The 15,476-nt window shown below is 42.7% G+C and overlaps 1 protein-coding gene across 4 annotated transcripts in view; it reads right to left on the reverse strand.

Annotated features, from left to right (window-relative positions):
• Positions 1–219: 219 nt before the first annotated feature.
• Positions 220–15,476, reverse strand: part of dyrk1b (dual-specificity tyrosine-(Y)-phosphorylation regulated kinase 1B) — a 76,337-nt gene continuing 61,080 nt past the window's right edge. For 3 of the 4 annotated variants that reach the window (XM_088013709.1, XM_014972595.2, XM_088013710.1), the window contains 10 exons: positions 14,988–15,176; positions 14,423–14,570; positions 11,459–11,608; positions 10,764–10,900; positions 8,656–8,802; positions 8,389–8,529; positions 7,925–8,045; positions 3,197–3,379; positions 2,437–2,540; positions 220–1,997 (listed from right to left, as the gene is read on the reverse strand). In XM_088013709.1, the coding sequence (XP_087869835.1) occupies positions 1,482–1,997; positions 2,437–2,540; positions 3,197–3,379; positions 7,925–8,045; positions 8,389–8,529; positions 8,656–8,802; positions 10,764–10,900; positions 11,459–11,608; positions 14,423–14,570; positions 14,988–15,176 (1,836 nt within the window). In that variant the 3' untranslated portion in view covers positions 220–1,481. The remainder of the gene's footprint in view (positions 1,998–2,436; positions 2,541–3,196; positions 3,380–7,924; positions 8,046–8,388; positions 8,530–8,655; positions 8,803–10,763; positions 10,901–11,458; positions 11,609–14,422; positions 14,571–14,987; positions 15,177–15,476) is intronic. The other variant, XR_015765584.1, reaches the window with a different exon arrangement.

The following is a 15,476-nucleotide window of genomic DNA, read 5'->3' on the forward strand; positions in this document are numbered from 1 at the left end:
TGATTCCTGTGCAGTGATCTTACACAAGATGCCTTCTGTTTATGAATTAAAAAAACTTTTCATTTTCAATTAATATTCTTTCCATATCAGGTGATCCTCATCATTAATACCACAAAGTCGGAGCTGCAGCTCCGGTGGTCTGTGTAGAGATACAGGATGTATGATGTCCTAGTTAAAGGCATGTTCAAGACGATTAGGAAGAAAGGCAGAGATCTGATGTTTGTTGACTTTGGTGTGCAAAAGTATACTCTTTATTCGTATTATATATCCAACTTTATTTTGCCCCAACCCTTCCCCTTCACCCAGCCCCCACAACCAGCGACATTCCCATGTCACCAGTCACTGTCACTGTTACAATAGCCAATCAGAGCTTACCTGCAGAAAGAAGGCAACCAAACAAAGAAGAGCAGAAAAAAATGTTACTTTCAGTTTGTTTTTCTTGTTAAATAGTAATAAATACATTGAGATGCAGTGGTTCTTACTTCATCCTTTTTTCTTAAGCACAAGGGTTAAAAAGTTTTTCATTTCTGTTTCTATTTGTTTTTATTTCATTTCTTTATTGATCTGTGTTGGATCTTTAGCAGCAATCCAGACCAGTTGTCATGGTGATTAGCAGCACAGAGAGGAGGAGCTGTCTGGAGGAGAAACACAACAGGAGAAGAAGGAGATGAAGAAGAGTGCAGGAAAAAATGAGGAAGAGAAGGTGATCCGTTTGACTCTTGGGAGGCGTCACTGTCCCATCAGCTTCTCCGCCAGCCTCAAGCACCACCAGGCCAGCCGCAACGTCAGGCTGACAGCAACACGTTGAGTCCTGAATATGTCGGCCTTTTCTTTCTCACACACCCATTTCTGTCCCGATGCATGCACGCGCACACATGCACACACACAATGTATGTCTGCGTAATGACATCAACTTCAGGTGTCTTCTAATGCAGAGAGAACATTAAAGTGGTCAGCTGATCTGGTTGGGTTCTGGAAATGGGTCGGCCATTTTCCAGATGACAGAAACAGCTATATGTGTATGTGTGTATGTATGTGTGTGTCAATGCTGCTGATGACCAGGACATGTAAATGTGACTACAGTAAAGTGAACATTGTGAAGAAGGGAGCTCCAGCCTCAGTGTGGAGCAGAGTGGAAAACCAGGCCCCTTTTCATCCTTTCGCTCCTCTCCAGACTTTACAAAACTGAACACTAAACTCCTCAAACCTTAGAAAATCAAATAATATTAATCAAGAATATCTGTAAAAACACACTTGTCAATCATTCCTTTCCAATTACAGTCGCAACGACAACAAACAAAAGCAGGACCAAAGGAAAGTATTCCCCGCATCCTTCTCCTCCTCTCTCCTCCTCCCATGCAGAAGAAATTGTCTCCTCCAGCTCCAGATTCACCAGTTTGTCTCTGAACTCTGGCTGTGTGTGTGTATTCGTAGTAGTTGGAGTTAAAATTGTATGGCTTTAGGGCGTGGTTCAGGTTTTATCAAGAGTTGGCTGGCCCTTCGTCTGAGTCTGGCCTCCCTCTGCCCCCCGCAGCAGGGTTATTGTTGTTGGAGGCAGGGTAGTAGTCCTCTGGGGGTGGGGCTTGCGGCCCTGGGGCTGTGGGGGCCGTCCGAGTCCGGAAGGCGGACAGTCCGATTGGCAGAGCGAGGGGCAGAGATGCAGAGCCAAACTGAGAGGCCTCCATGGAAGACACTGCCCCCAGGTGGTGCAGCCCTAGGGACACGCCCACATCCATGCTGTCACTCATCTGGGGAGAGGATCCCTGCTGACCCCCTCCTCCACCCAGGCCCGTTTGGCCGCCCTGCCGTAGTCCACGCCCACCATTTCCATGGTGAGAGTAAGTCGGGTGTGGATGGTGAGGCGGGTCCAAAAAGTGGCGCTGGTGTTGCTGGGTGGCAGCTGGTTTGTGGAGCAGCAACTGGGTGTATGCTGGGTCCTGACCCCCACTTCCACCATCACTGCCTGGCCACATCCTCATCTGTTGCTGGGAGGGAGCCTGTTGAGGGGGAGAGTCTATTCAGATTAGGGCTTCAACCAGTTTCAGTTTTAACCATATTAATTAATGACTCCTATAAAGAAGCCAGACCATTTCAGCCAGCACAAAGTGGACTTTCTAACAAGGGTTACTGCGCTGTCTCATTTCTCAGACCACCAGAGAACCGCCAGGATACTGATATCATCCTGAGGCAGTTCACTGAGCATCTGCCTGAAACGCATAGCAACACAACTTCCTGCAAACATTCACAATAAGAGCCTTAACCACATGCACTGGATTCTTGGCTGTAAATAACACCTCAGATTGTATTAAAACAGCAGACATTTACTTTGTTTGAGAAAACATAGATTAGCATGACTACTATTACAGTAGAGAGAGAGGCGCAGTGTGAAAGTAGGGGACAGAGTGTCAGATTGTGTGAGAGGTGTGAAATTTGTACCTGAGGACTGGTCATCTCATAGTCTGAGTGGGTGACAGCAGAGTTGTAGTAGCGGTTGCTGTAACGGTAGTTACGGTTGTCATTGGAAGAACCACTGGAGCCACCTGAAAACAGACGATTCTCACATCAGTGTCATCACTGGGTTTCAAACACTGACTTATTCATTCATTTTGCTCAATTAATAACTGATATAGACCCTACAGACACTTCTTTACAAAGAATAATGGAGGACAAACTCAGTGTAGAGATCCTGCTGTTAGCTGAGAAAGTCCTTCTGGGTTCAGTTATATCACACTTTATTACCCAGATGTTTACAGCTGGAAGTCCTGCAGTTAGCTGGTTGCTCAGATCATGACATCATCACTACCTCTACCTGTGGCTTTATCCAACCAGAGGTCAGCTGAGGCATGTCTGTGACTACTGAGTCAGGGTCATAGCAGACCCACCCTGCAGGATCTTTTTTCAAACAACATGGAGAATGCATGTTATCTTAAGCCACAGTATCATTTAAGGTAGCCATCTTGCTTTAATTAGGAACTCTGTCAGATATCCTGGTGATGACATTTTACTGCACTGTTAAGGCTAAAGGTGCAAGCTTAGTTCTGACTGGTTGACTACAGAGGGAGGAGATTCACTGAGTGACAGTAAATGTGCTAGATGGCTGTAAAGGTTCTTCCAGGATCCCTCTGGTAGATGAGGAGCATCAGTCAGAGCAGATCTAGCTGCAGACAGAGAACAGATGGAGAGTGTGGGCCGTTACCAGAGCTAGAAACAGAGCTAGTTGTGGAGGTTGAATGGGAGTGGTCCATGGCAGGAGAGGTGGATGTAGATGAGCTTGTGTTCGTTCCTTCATCTGTCGTTTTCTTAAAGAAATTGTGCTGGAGGGCATAAAATGGCGTGATTCTGCTTTTAGGGTCGTAGTCCAGCATGCGCAAAATCAGATCTGAAAAAAGAAAAATGTCACCAGAATACACATCAGGGTTTTATTGTTGGAAAATAACAATAAGAATAAGAAGTAATTTAAGTTAAATTAGCATGCTGACGGATGAAGTTGAACATATACAGTAAATCATCAACAGCTCTTGGAGCTTCAAGGATTCAATTTATGAACACATTAATGAATAGTTTCCGTTTCTATGTTGCCTGTAGTAAAGCAGACAGCAGCATCACTCAGAGACTTCCTGTTAGCTCATATTTAGTGGACAGAGAACAGGGCAGGCTAGAGGTGCTTTAGTTGGGGTTTTTTCAGGAAGGTCAGCTAACAGTGTTCCTGGAGAACATCGGAGAGGAACCCAGAGAAAAGGTCCTGGGTTCTTTCTGGGTATTCCAGCTTCCTCTCATGGTCCACACAGTTTTCGGGTTAACTGATTGTTGTCTCTCCAGCTATAAGGTTATGTGTGAGGAAACTGGAATGATACCAATATGTATTCCTCCACAAATTCTTTTAAGATACAATAAATCTCCTTTGAAATGCCTAAGCCAGTGGTGCCCAAAGTGGGTCCTGGAGGCCCGGTGCTCTGTCAGATCAGCATATGTTGTCAGATAGTCATACCTTAGTTCTGACATGTATACGCTGTCATTACCATATGATTTTATTTAATCATCAACATAGAATCATGATATAGATCATCATACACTTTGAAACCACGACAACGCATGTATATCTAATTATCATATTATAAACAATTTAATGACTTATTTTTGTCATAACTTGTTGCATATGCTGAACTGACAACTCCGCTGACGGTCGGACTTCTAAATGCGCAGGCATGGTACCGACTGCATGTATGGTACCGACTGCATGTATGGTACCGACTGCATGTATGGTACCGACTGCATGTATGGTACCGACTGCATGTATGGTACCGACTGCATGTATGGTACCGACTGCATGTATGGTACCGACTGCATGTATGGTACCGACTGCATGTATGGTACTGACAGAACACCGGCATCCTGCGTGTTTTAGTCTCTCCCTGGTTTAACCCACCTGGATCAAATGATGCTCATTAGAGCCCTAAGAGGAACACTGACATGCTGAAAAGGTCGTTACTGCCACTGGGGAGAGAACTAAAACAGGCAGGATGCCGGGGCCTCCAGGACCCACTTTGGGCAACCCTGGTCTACGCAATAGAAAACCCTGGACAGAGACAAAACCTGATTTCGACTGGGTTTTAATTGAGCAAGAATTTACCTCCCCCATTTACCGTTGTTGAGGTACTAACCCAAAAACTAGAAGACAATGGGAATAGGCTGAATAACTCTTGTTCTCAAAGAAGGTGTGGCAAGAGGTACACAAGAAATGTAATATATCCCCATATTTCCAAAAATCAAATTTTTTGTCAGGGGGCCCAAGATTCCTGGCGGCGCCCCTGCCTCTAACTATCAAATTATGGGCAAGAATATTTTTATTCAGAAACCAAATAAGCCAAATAATACCTATGTTTTTTTGTGAATAAAAACGTAGGTCTGATGTTGACATTAGAAAAACTGTTTCTATTTATATTTTCATAATTGTCCTCACAATAGTGGGAAAAAACCCACCTCGCTCCTAAACACAGAAATGCTTCAGCTGTGAGAAAACTTCTGACTTTAACTTCATCAGGCTGCTAAAAGCCCGGTTCTACAGGCGGTCTGAGTCGGTCCCACCGACAGATAGAAAGAATGTCTTTATATCAGACATCCTGATATAAGACACGATACTGAGACTGTCACCGCGAGTTGTGATGCACCTCAAAGCCCCGGCACCACCCAGTACCACCAGGCACCACCTGGTACCACCCAGTACCACCACCCAGCACCACCCGGTACCACCCGGCACCACCCAGCACCACCCGGTACCACCCAGTACCACCCGGCACCACCCGGCACCACCCGGCACCACCTGCTCTCTGTTCGCTCTGTTTCTCCTTAATGTTTCTACCAGGTGGGTTAAAGCTGCTGCTGACACGATCTGGGCTGAAGGTGAGCGGCTGTAAATAGAAGTTATTGCAGAACCTCAAGTGCTTAAGGATGATTCGGCCCATAGCAACTGGAGTTCACAAAACAAACATCAGCGAAAAATACTATAGCAATAACTAAAACCGCAGCATAAAGCCAAACATGCCACAATCAAATGAATCAAAATGTCCCCAAAGCATCGGCGGACTGGCAAGGGGCCACCAGGGGATTCCAGGTAGATTCAGAGATGCCCATCACAGCGACTGTTCATGCAGGGCCGGACCAAGGTAATATGGGGCCTTAGACAGAACCCCCCTCTCCTCAAAACCCCTCCTACTAAGAACCTCAGCATCACTAACATGTTTAAATATAGATAAGGTGAATCTGTGAGAGGGAGACCAGGTTTATTGGCCGAGTTTAAAATCAATCACTGATTATTGGTTATTTGCTGTGAAGTATTTGTGAACAAACCCAGCTCAAACACGAAGATTACACCATATTGTAGCCATGGTAACACACTATCAAGATGATTCTTTAAACTTTTTACAAAGTAAACTTCCTAATTAAATCCTACAATTTTTTTTTCTCAACATGATGCATTAAATAAGATTTCATAACATTGTCATTCTCTATAAATGAATGCTACAGCTTTAGATCTATGGTCTGTGTTACAATTCAACCATTTTTAGGGGCCCCTGACTGGCCCCTACCAGCAGCTACTGAGTTTTCTTTGCCTTGATATCCCAGTCTTACAATTCTAGATCTCTGAGGTGCTAACATAGAATAAATATGTAGAGTTAACCCCTCTGAGTGTTTTTGATCTATAAAGAAGTCTGCAGCCAAGTTGTTGTAGAGGTTAAATAGATATTATTAGGGCTTAATTAGTAAAATGGCACCAAATTTGCTTATTTCATAACCTTTGACCCTCCAGCTCTGTCAGCGGCAGAAACAGTAACATTACACCTGTTGGGGAAAATAGACTACATTTGCTTTGCATTGTCCCCACATGATGGCAGTGACATAGTGGGATCCAATTAAATTCTTGATTAATATGGGTTGTTGCTATGTTGTTGTACGGTGTTTTAGGATCTTGTTCAATGTGCCCCTTTTTAACTTTGAGCTCCTGCCCCTCCAAAGGTCTCTGCACGGCCCTGCTCAAAAGAATATGAGAGAGATCTTGATTGTACTTTTGATGAAGGAACATGGGACTCAATTATTTCTCATAATGGGTTATGCATCAGGAAGGCCAAAAACACATTTATTCAATATAAAATTCTTAATAGATACCATCTCACTCTATGTAGACTTTAAAAATGGGCAAAGGTAAAAGACGACTTATGTTGGAAATGTCAAAAAAATAAAGGGTACTCTCCTACATGCTTTAAGGCAGGGGTCCCCAAACTTTTTCCTGCGAGGGCCACATAACTGCTCCCTTTTCTGGTCGGGGGCCGGTATTAGTTTTTCGAGAAAGAAACCTTAGAAAACTTTTGTTGGGGGGGTGAAGCTGTGGACCAGGGGGCTGGATTACTGCCGACGACATATTTGCGTTTGTAGACAGATTTTTACCCAGAATGCAAATGGAAAAAAACCGTGAGCGAAACAGTGACTGGTACTGACTAGTATATATCCCATTGAGGGAAACCAAGTTTCATATCTGCTCAAGAGCCCCCCTGGTGGTTGAAGAAAAATCCACATATATATGAAAAAAAAAAAAACACTGAATGCTGTCTGGTATTGTTCAGGGGGCCGGACCAAATGAGGAGGCGGGCCGGATCCGGCCCGCGGGCCGTAGCTTGGGGACCCCTGCTTTAAGGGAATGTCCACGAGTTTCTCCAATCTGGAACAATGTTATCATTTATGGGGGCTGGTTGAAGTTTAAATGACCTGAATCACAGAGACTTTGTCTGTTCTGTTGGGAGGAATAGGTGAGGTTCCACATTTGGACAAAACAGCTTTCAAGGTATTAAACACTGAATTTGTGACGTGTTGGTTTGATTTTAATGCTTTGGAAAGAAGCTCGGACCCCGACCTTTAAACTGTGGAGAGAAAGACAAATTGAAAACGCAGCAGGTGAGACACTTGGAAGACTAAATGGCAGAAATGAGGTGGTAATGGAACAATGGGACAGTCTTCACTCTGTCGACCTATTTTTTTTGTATTAATTATGTTTTTGCCCCTCACTGTATTTTATGTTTATTTTATATTTATGTTATGTTTGTTATTGTTTTTTTATGTTTTAAAATTTAAAACTTAATAAAAACTTGAATTACAAAGAAAGTTTGTGTGTGAGAGTGCTTTGTTGTTTGTCCTGTTTGTGTCCATGTTGTGACTGATGACCTCTGACCTCCTCTAAGCCGGTGATCCTGCCTGTAGGACTGAATGCTGCTCTTGTCCACCTTGTGAGAACTCAGAAACGTCTCAGGTCTCACATGAACGTGGGAAAACAGCTGCACAACCTGATGGACTCAGAGACTTTCCTGGATTTTCTCCTGTCTGTGCCTAAAGGTCAAAGTTCATCTTGAAGCATCACAACCATGTGACAACATACCTTTAAACTTCAGGTAGTCACAGGGGGCATGTCCTGGCTCTCCTGCCCTGCGCCCCCCTGGACCCCCAGTCTCTACACCTAAAATCTCATGAAGACGGCGTGTAGCTGGAGGCTTGTATTCCTAGAATGCACACACACACACACACACACACACACACACACACACACACATCCAATCATCATGCTGTACATTCACAAATAGGCAAAGTCAATTTTAAACTTGTTGATGCTGAAGTGTCTTCCTCCTCAGAGGGGTGAGCTCAAGTTTTCTATTATTCCAAACAACTTGATTCTTATTTCGTTCAGTCTTCTGATTGGCATAGCAGGATGCATCTGAACTTTGCAGGATAGTGGTTTTCAATGGCTGACATTACTGAATATTATATCATCAGCAGGTATTTAAAGAAACTAAAACTAAAGGTGACGTGACTTCCACATGGAAAGGGAATCAAAGGACCATTCACCTTCTTCACGTCCTTGTTCTTCTTCACCGTCCATAAGCCGTCTGATAGCTTGTCAAAGTACTTCCTGGCTTTAGGAGCTGCATCCAGCATGTGGCTGGGTGGAACTCCCAAAACCTCCACAATTTTATTCATCTGGTCAACCTGTTCAGATGTGCAAACACACATGGTCATCGTTGTTAAGGAAGTGCATGTGCAGTCAGAAAGCAGAGACACAATCGCCCCATGCAGACAGTGAAAACAGTGTTTATATGCTGTACATCTGATTACCTCGTTGGAGCCACTGAAGAGGGGCTCTCCTGTGTGCATCTCTACAAGGATGCATCCGAGGGACCACATGTCGATAGCCAGGTCATATGGCATCCCCAAGAGGACCTCAGGAGAGCGGTAGAACCTGCTCTGTATGTACTGATAGATCTGTGAAGAGCAGCGTAGTGAGTTAGGCAGGAAAGTTCAGAGGCATGGAGACAAGCTGGCAAAAAGATGAAAGCGAGATATGAACAAGATAATTCCACCTTATTCCAGGCAGAGCTGCTGTTTGAAACTTCCATTATGACAGCAGTTTGGTTAAAAATTGAATTACTATTTTAATTAACTAGGTTGCAATTTAGCTAAATGTTTAATTTGCTTGTCTGTTACAATAATATTACAGCTACAAAGAAATATGTCAGACATATATGGAGGTCCCCTTAAACCAGCACTCAGGGAAACTGAAATACTGGACAATGACCAACTACACAAGAAGAAAATACTGAGCAGACGAGCAGCTCTGGATGGAGGTGGGGATGATTCTTAATGATTGGTAATCATTCATCAGTCAATGACACATCCCAGAATAAATGTATAATTCTTATCACTGATATAAATATGTTTTATAATTAAGAAAAATAGAATATCAGAGAGAATATCAGCAGTAGAAACTGTTGACCATTCAGCCTGTTGGCAATACTAAGCAAATTACTTGAAAGATTGATTACTGTAAAAAATGATCCATCAATCCCTCCCTCCCTCCCAACGGTCAAGAGTTGGGGTCACCCTGGGCAGGTCACCAGTTCATCACAGGATCCATTTCAACATGCTTATCATAAAGGTCATTCAATTGGAACTGTCCTAACTCAGATAACAGGTGATTAAATTTAACTGCTAAAAGATAATTTAGTTGGAGCTGTTTTATTATACTTTAGTTCTGTTTTTCACCCATTATATTATGATTTATTGTTAGATAAACTTAGGCATTCTAAATTTTCATTGCATACTGTAGGATGGTTTGCTAGTTGTCTCTCAACAAACACAATGTGTATTTTTATTTTTTTATGGAAATTTCTCATCTATAAAGTTTTCAATTTTCTCCAACCTGTTTGATTTTGCTTTTGTCCTTCAGCCCACCAGGGCAGTGACGTATGCTGATGATACCACCATATATGTGTCAGGTTCATCTACTGAAACACTGTTTAGCACCTTGGCCTGTGAATTTAAGCAAGTTGTAAATTGGGTATATACAAATACATTAGTTTTAAACATATCTAAAACCAAAAGCATAATATTTGGATCAAACTGGAAATTAAAAACTGAGTCTGTTTAAATGAACAACCATTACTGCAGTGGTCTCAGCAGATTGAATGCACTGTTACAGTTATGGCAAGACAACTACTTGTTATAAAAAGATGTTTACATTACATACCCTTAAAATGAATCCCTCAAATCATTAGCACAGTTGTCTTGTGCTACTTGCAGTATTTCCCCATGGTGTGGTCAGGTGCTTCACAAAAACATTTAACCAAACTAGTTTTAGAGGAATGAAAACATGAAACTCGTTTCCTTCGTCTGTTAGAAATGTCACAAATGCTAGAGCTTTTAAAAGAGCCCTACCTAATTATTTTATTACATAGTGTTATAATTGTGGAAATATATGTTTTATATAAAGTGCTACAATTGTGAATTTATGAATTAATATGCTATGTTTCTAATATTATGTTAAGTGTGTGTAATAGTTTTATGTAAGAAATGTTTTTTGTATGATGTGGACCTCAGGAAGAGTCGCCATGGTTACGGCAATGGTTAATGCGGATTAAAAATAAACAAACAATCTTAGAACGACCGTTTAGAATGATATTCTTAGCATCCTTAGAAACAGAGAAATATCTTTAAAGGCTGCATCGGGACAGTGAGGCTGTTCCTGTGAACCACTCTGGAGGAACTGCAGGTTTCTGACCAACACCTGCTCATATCTGAGTCCAAACCCCAAACCTGCTTCCCAGAGCTTCAGTTCAACACATGCCTGTATCAGAGGAGGCTACTGAGAGGAGGCAGTGTGTGTGTGTGTGTGTGTGTGTGTGTGTGTGTGTGTGTGTTTTTCAGGTGAGTAGGTGGGTGCTCACCCTCTGGCCCAGCTGGCAGGAGGAGCCAAAGTCCACTATCTTGATTGCAGATCTTTTGGGGTTACACAGGAGGATGTTCTCTGGTTTCAGATCGCAGTGAATGATTGACAGCTCTGGAGTGGCCAGGAATAATAATGCTGCACAGCAAACAAAACATCAGGCACACTTATTACTAGCACTTCTCTTTTCATGTATGCGTGCATTTCTGCATGAATGTACAAGCCTCGCTCACCAGGACCCCCCAGGGTCTCATCTGAGTCTCTGTGAACCTAATGGGGGTCTCCACCAGCATCTGTGGTTGGGGCTCTAAGCCAGATATGAGTGCAGGTCATTTGGCTTCTGATCTTTTGAACCTTTGTCTAGCATGGCTTTCAGTCACTGTGGTCTGAACAGCCACCAGAGTCTCTGATCGTTAGATTCAGAGTCTCAGACTGGGATCAACGGGAACAGAGGGGAAAACTCGCAGATGTCAGAACATAATCTACAAATCAACTGAATTTTATGTTGAGTTATGACTAGTAATATCTAGAATTCATTCAGCAGTTTGAGGGTATGAAGTGACTTGTTTTCAGGTACAGCATGGTAGGAGCAAGGGTGAACTGATCCAGAGCCAGGTGGGCTGCTCACCTGCTTTAGTGAGACGTTTAGGAGGACCCTGGTTGGCACCACGTGTGAGACCGTCTCTGACCACCCACCTGTACAGAGCTGCTGTGCAAACTTCCTGGTGAGGTTGAGGGAAACTCCTCTGAAGTTGGTGTTCCTCAGGAGATCATACAGGTTGTAGCTCAACAACTCAAACACCAAACACAGATGGTTCCTAAACATAAAGTGACGCTTCAGGTGGACTGCACAGAGACAGATTGACAGACAGACACACAGATGGGAGACAAGGATGAAGGTTAAGAGATACAAAGAACAAAGGTCAGGAGGGACAGAACTACTTCTGTCTTCAATAGCATTTCCATTCAACACCTACACAATCTAGACAACAGACATGGTATATGATTATTCTCTCATGTGTGACCTAAACACACATTGTAGAGATGAGTAAAAATGCTGGTTTAGTTTCAAAGGAGCAGGAATGAGAAGAAAAGGTCTTATGTTTCATGTTGCTTTATTTCAACAGTTCTTGCATTAAATTCCACCCTTATTTTTAGTTTACTTTATAGAACAGTCCAAACCTACTAGGAAAGTACCACAGCATGCATTAGCTTCTTTTATATTACGATCCAACCCCAAAACCAGCAACTCAAGATGGACAACTGCAGCACAGGAGCTGTCAGCTACACTGTGCTAACCACCTCCCCGGCTCAACACTGTTGTTGGGGCCTGTTGCTATAGTGATAGCAGGCCTGTGCCTGTTATCACTATAGCAACTAGTGACTCAGCAGATCCTTCTTAGGAAAATATGGCTGCCCTCGTGTTCCTGATGAAAACTCTGTAGAATTCAGGGTTCAAAATCCTACACAATGAAAAGGACAAACAGGAAAGCAGTAAAGAAGAGATGAGCAGATGATACAAATATTAGTACTTTGCAATTTTATTTTGGTAAGTAGCTGTTATAATTTTACAGGCTACTTGTAATGCCTTGCAACCACAAGATGGCAGCAATGCACCAAGCCGTTTGCTTTGCAAGGCAGTGAGCTAACATTAGCCTTTTTCCTAAAATAAGCATTTCAGCTACTCTTTCTCCTCAGGTTAGTGCTGGGATTAAATAATTCTGTGTTTTTCTCTATATTTTGTAGCTACTTGCATGCTAGTATACACACACGCACGTGCATGCAAGTATATACACAGCTAAAGTTTAAGGAAATGACACACATGACAATGTGTCATCTATAGGGCACAGCTTAGATAGAGGCAAACAAAAGGAATTAGAAACTGTTGCCAGGGGCCATTTTGCTGTGTCTTCCTATAAGGAAAACATGACAATGGACCAGCGCTGCATTTTAGTCTTGATGAACAGAATTCATGAATTCAGCTCACTGACTCTTCTTGAACCTCATACATTAAGAACCTAAATGGAGAAAGCATAATCTCCAACATTAGTCCCCTGCCTTGCTCTGCATTAGCATTAGCTTTTTCCCTAAAATAAGCATCTAGCTAATTTTTAGTCATTAGGTACGTTTAGCATACAGAATGGAGGAAGTCAAAGTAAGACAACATGCTAGTGATACTCCACTTAATCCTGACACCTTTTAGGCTAACATTAGCACTTTGGCTAATTTTAGATTATACACTAATTTTAACATACTGAATTGAAGAAGTCCATGTTAGTCAATGTCCTCGTAATTCTCCACAAATATTATAGCTTACTTTGGCATTAGTGCTAATTTTTAGCATCAGAACGCTGGGTTCCAACTGACAGGTACACTTTGGCAGGCCCCATTTAAATTTCTTCAGAAATGTTCTATTTTAGACTTAAGATTTAGTTAAAACAGCTGAAGAACACCTGATCTTTTGCAGTTTATACTCCAACAACTGAGCCACGAGAACTTTCCTTTAGCATTACCTCATCTAAACTCTGGTCAGTCCAGTGAGAGCAGCGCTTTCAGCCACAGAGGAGCCGTTAAACTTCATTTCAACATGAGACTATCCTGTAGAAGGGAAAGGTTCTCAACATCCGACTGCAGCTTCAGGTTCCCGTATGTCAGAACCTCAAAATGAAAGATCTTCATTCCAGAAGCAGGAAGCTCATGCTGTCTTTACGGTGAAGTAAAAGTTCTGGTTACAGGCGCCAACACACTTCATCCGAAGCCGAACCGTACAGTCACATGGTTTCATGATGTTTGTACCTGCACACACCTTCCATGTAGTGGTGCAGGTCACCTGGAGGACACCCCTCCCGCTTGAGCATACATCACACCACTACACACGGGGATTCCCCCCTTCCTCCGTTTTGATTTTATGAAATGGTCACAGAGACAGTGCCACACTTTTTTGCAGTCAGCCACCTCCATGAACAACGACGTTGCAATCTCCATCCAGGAGTTATTAATCATTTGCCAATTGTATTTTTATTGTAGTTATTTAGTGAAGAATCGTACAAATGAACATTGTTCCTCATGGTGTCAGATAAACATTGCCTAAGATATCCATGTCTTGTGCAGCTAAAAAGACTGTATAGTGGATGTTGACTAGTTGAAGAGAAATGTCAACATTACTATCTGAGAGCACTTCCACATAAACACAACAACAAACTTCTGATCAATCACACAACACTTCAATGAGTTCTTTGTTGAGTTCAGCAAGCGGATACCACTCTGAACAAAATGACACAATTTTCCTCACCTGTCTACGTCAATGAGAATCTAATTTTGGCATTTTACATGAAGAATGTCAGGTCTTTTGTTAAAAGCAGTAAGAACCTCAGCACTGTCAGCTGCAGCTTCAAACATTTCTCTCAAGTCCCCAGTTTTTACAATCAATTAATAATGAAATACTTGACAGTCTGTGATGATGACAACATGGACCCTGTTATATTTGAGTTAATTAATTACTGTCTGAGAGGTTTCAGTCGGCATTAAGGTCACAGCTGGAATGGCCCTGTGCTTAAAGACGTCATCACAAACTGAATCCACAGATACAGCCTGGTCAAAGTAGAGTAAAACACATCTGTTGGTAATGCTCTGCAGCTGTTGTGTTAATGTTGCTCTTACCAATGTAATATTTCATTTCAGTGTCATGCTTGTTCATAAGCTCCAGCAGGCGTAGTTCGATCTGTGCCTGGTTTAGAAAAGCCTTTTTGTTCTTGATGATTTTAATGGCAACCCACTCCTGCTCATGGTGGTCGTAGGCCTTCACTACCTGCAGACACAAAACACACACACCATATCTCTCTGCATGCTAAGACACTGCTACTGACAGAAGCCAAGTCAATGATGACAAACCTAAAGGGCCAGGACTTGTGTTCCCAGAAGTGGCCACATGGGGGCGGCTCAGAATCATAATGTGCAGACCTCCAATGTTTCAATCATATCGGAAACAAATGTTGGAGGAGAGAGACCAGCTCAGCTTATTAACAGCTGCTACTCAGCTGGTACATGTCTTAAAGTGGGATACAGTATCATCCTGAAGTCCTGCATTAGTTCAGCTCCAGGGCCATTAGAGGCTTACCACTTCAAGAAGTGTATTAGTTCCTGATACAGCTAACTGCTGCTTTCACTTTCACCCAAACAGTCCTTGAACACATCATTATGTTAAGGTTTGTTTCAATGTCCTCACCTGTCCAAAGGAGCCTTTCCCAATAAGTGAGTCGATCTCATAGCGGTCCAGCCACTTTTCTCCATTTTTCACTATGTAATCATAGTTGTCGTCATCATAGCCATCATTGTAAATTTTTTTCTCCTTTTTCGTGCTGCTATCCTCAGGAGGGACTTGCTGGGCCCGCCGCTTCTTCTTTGTATAGTATACCTGTGTGTGGAAGCAGAAATTAGGCCCCACATCCAGACTGATCATTGATCCACATACTATCAGTAAATATAGTCATTATATTTTTTATCTTCCAGTGTGAACTGTGGCTTGTCGGTTTTCAGAGCAGAGCACTGAGACAGAAATGCTCGGTGCTCTGAGCCGTTCTGGGTGAGTCTGGCACCTACAGAGAGAAGGACACTGACCACATTCCAGGAAACAGGCTTCAAAGTCTATGAAGTGAACTCTATTGAGCTCATGGGACTGGATCAGTGTTCAACTAGCTCCGACTTCAACACAACC

Source organism: Poecilia mexicana, unplaced genomic scaffold (genome assembly GCF_051168715.1).
Source record: "Poecilia mexicana isolate PSO_F unplaced genomic scaffold, ASM5116871v1 scaffold_16, whole genome shotgun sequence".
Classification (NCBI taxonomy): Eukaryota; Metazoa; Chordata; class Actinopteri; order Cyprinodontiformes; family Poeciliidae; genus Poecilia; species Poecilia mexicana.